The sequence below is a fragment of the Acanthisitta chloris genome, unplaced genomic scaffold (assembly GCF_000695815.1).
Source record: "Acanthisitta chloris isolate BGI_N310 unplaced genomic scaffold, ASM69581v1 scaffold19298, whole genome shotgun sequence".
NCBI lineage: Eukaryota > Metazoa > Chordata > Aves > Passeriformes > Acanthisittidae > Acanthisitta > Acanthisitta chloris.
Genome location: NW_008687796.1, coordinates 13235 through 16103, shown reverse-complemented (window position 1 = coordinate 16103; position 2869 = coordinate 13235). Strand labels below are relative to the sequence as shown.

General features: G+C 40.6%; 1 protein-coding gene across 1 annotated transcript in view; it reads right to left on the bottom strand.

Annotated features, from left to right (window-relative positions):
- Positions 1–1919: 1919 nt before the first annotated feature.
- Positions 1920–2869, bottom strand: part of LOC103808011 (consortin-like) — a 10676-nt gene continuing 9726 nt past the window's right edge. The window contains exon 3 of the mRNA XM_009080765.1: positions 1920–2125. Coding sequence (XP_009079013.1) covers positions 1920–2125 — 206 coding nt within the window. The remainder of the gene's footprint in view (positions 2126–2869) is intronic.

Sequence of the window (2869 nt, the reverse complement as noted above, 5' to 3'; positions counted from 1 at the left end):
TTTAGATTAGCCCAGCATTATAATACTCTGAGGACAACAAAGAAAAATATACCAAACCACCATTCTCAAATTTCATTCCGAAAGTAAAACTTTTCATTAATTTGGGCATTTAAAATTTGCTAGTTTAATATAAAGCTGCACACGAGGCTCCCTAGGGTATAAATAAACTAGGCCTCTGCAGTGAAAACAAAAAGAGAAATCGTACATGCAGTTTATTCTATAAAAAACATGACTTTAGCTTTCACTTTAAAAACCCGTTAACAGTGCGTTAGGAACAATCAAGCTCACTAGAGGGACAATTTGCTTGCAAATGCCAGAAAGCATGATCATTTAATGTTATAATTCTGAGCAGTATCTTGAAGGTTTCACTTCGCAGCATCTTAAAAATAATATCCTAAACCTGACCACACTGCATCATACAAGGTTAGTAAGCAGGACATCATGGAGTGGAGTGAAGTGGACCCCTCAATAATGCTGTTTCCTGAGGTGTAAAGGAATCGTTTCACACTAAAACCTTCAACAGGGCTAGACCATTATGCTCTGTGTAAGAACAGTTGCCACATTTTGACCAGAGTGTGGGCCAAAGGCCTGTGTATCTAATTCTCACCTTCACTGTCCTGTCGGTGTTTGTCTTGCACACCACCGTGCAGGGAGGGCTGAGCAACAAGTGATAGAAATAACCATTTAAAATGACTCTTCGTACTGATCTGAATTTGTTTGTATAGCTGATAGAAAAAGAACAGTTTTTACAATAGAGGTCTCAGAACTGCAGGGCAAATAGATACAAATGTGCTCTATCTGCTGGAACAAGTGCCCTGGGCTTTGAGTCCTGGGTATGCTGTGGATCTGTAGTGAGCCTCTGAATCTCTTCTGTTGGATCACTCCCACTTTGCATAACATGCACTCATTGACAGAAGCTACAGCCACACAATTCTGTGATCCTGTGCACTCATCTAGGCTGAATCAGACATGAGCCCTAATTGCAATAAATATTCACAGACAAAGGCAAGGATCATTATCCCCCATCTCTAGGGGAGAAACTGAGGCACAAAGTGATTACTGCAAGTCAGTGACATAGCTGGACAGAAAACCCAGTTAGCCCCACACCTGTTACCAGGTGCTTTAAAATTGGCCAAAGCCACTTTACAATTTAATAAGAATAATTTAGTAAATATCTTGCTTTTGTTTCTGTGTTTAGTGAGATCAATGATTTCTTTTTTAACCTTCCATTTCTAAAACAACCCACACAATACTGAGAGTAAAGGTCCAGGAAGTTTAGTGAAATCTGCCAGCAGATTTATCCCATCATGATATTCACCATAAGCTACAAGATACAGGGTCAGCCTGGTAATCACAAATGAGGGCTCCATGAATGCCACTGCACTCTTCTCACTCCACCCAAATAATTACATGGCTCACCAGGAGAAATCAAATGGAGAAAACCAATAAGACTTACAAGAAAAATAATGTTTCCATAAAACACAGACTTATTGCATGATAGCTGGAGGCAACACCTTTGCACAAACAGCTGTAAATTAAAGCTGTCCTTTTACTAAGCTTCCAGAGATTGCTTACACAATGTGTGGCAATGGGAGAGCATATAGAAGACAGTCAACTTTCTTCTTTCTTCTTCACTTGTTCAAGCTGATGAAAAGCTACTTGCCTACTCTCAAAGGGGTGAAGATAATAACTTTTTATGTTCCCATACCACGCTGCTACGGTTGTGAACAGATGTGAACCTTTTGCCACCTGATTGCTAAACTAAAATTTTCTTGATTTCTAAGTAAAAGTGAAAGTATATCATAAAATACACATCACCTGCAGGTGGCAAATGTTAAAGAACTTGAAATCACAGTTTGTTTCTACCCTCTCCAGTAACCATTGGTGAGTTCTCAGCATGCTGTCTCTGCTCATTTCGACTACGAGAAGGCTATCCAGTGTTTAAGTTCTTCCACACGCTGCAGTATCTGTGTATAATAGAAATCCATGTTGGCTGCAAAATCAGTACACACAGGAGATTCCATGTCACCAAAGGTGCAGTACAATGCAGTTCCTCCAATACTAAGGAAAACAGTTGCTATGCACAGCAGGATCAGCAAAATACAGGAGCCACCAGATACTTCATCTGTAAATAAGGGCAGAAAAGGTGAAAAAGGATGATATACAAAGCAATACAAATGCATGAAGGAAAACCTGAGTTTTCATGTTTTTTACTGTGAATGGGTCAGGAGGTAAACACACTTAATAATGCTGTGTCAAAGTGACCATAATTCATACCAGGAACTGTATGTTCATTTCTGCGGTCTATGTTCCTGTCCTTGCTGATACCACATGTGGAGTCATTCCACACTGAAGCAATATATGCAGGTGCATATATTATAAAATACCTCTTTTAAGCATTAATACCATTTAGGGGCTGGCATACATTGTAATATCAGAAGTATAATTACAGAATGGTAGAGGGTTGGAATGGACCTTAAAGATAATCTAGTCCCAACCTGCCCTGCCATGGGACATCTCCCACTACACCAGGTTGCTCAAGGCTTGATCCCACCTGGCTTTGAATGCTGCCAGGGTTGGGGCATCCACTACTTCCCTGGGCAACCTGTTCTAGTGTCTCACCAGCCTCCTCACAGTGAAAAATTTCTTCCTCATATCTAGCCTAAATTTCTCCTCTTTCAATTATTCTTTGTCCTATCACTACTGTTCCTAATGAAGAATCTCTCTCTGTCTTCCCTGTAGCCCCTTCAGATACTGGAAGGTTGCTATGAGGTCTCCACACAACCTTCTTGTCTCCAGGATGAACAGCCCCAACCCTCTCAGCCTGTCCTTGTTGGAATGTGCTCCAGTCCTCTTATCAACTTTGTGG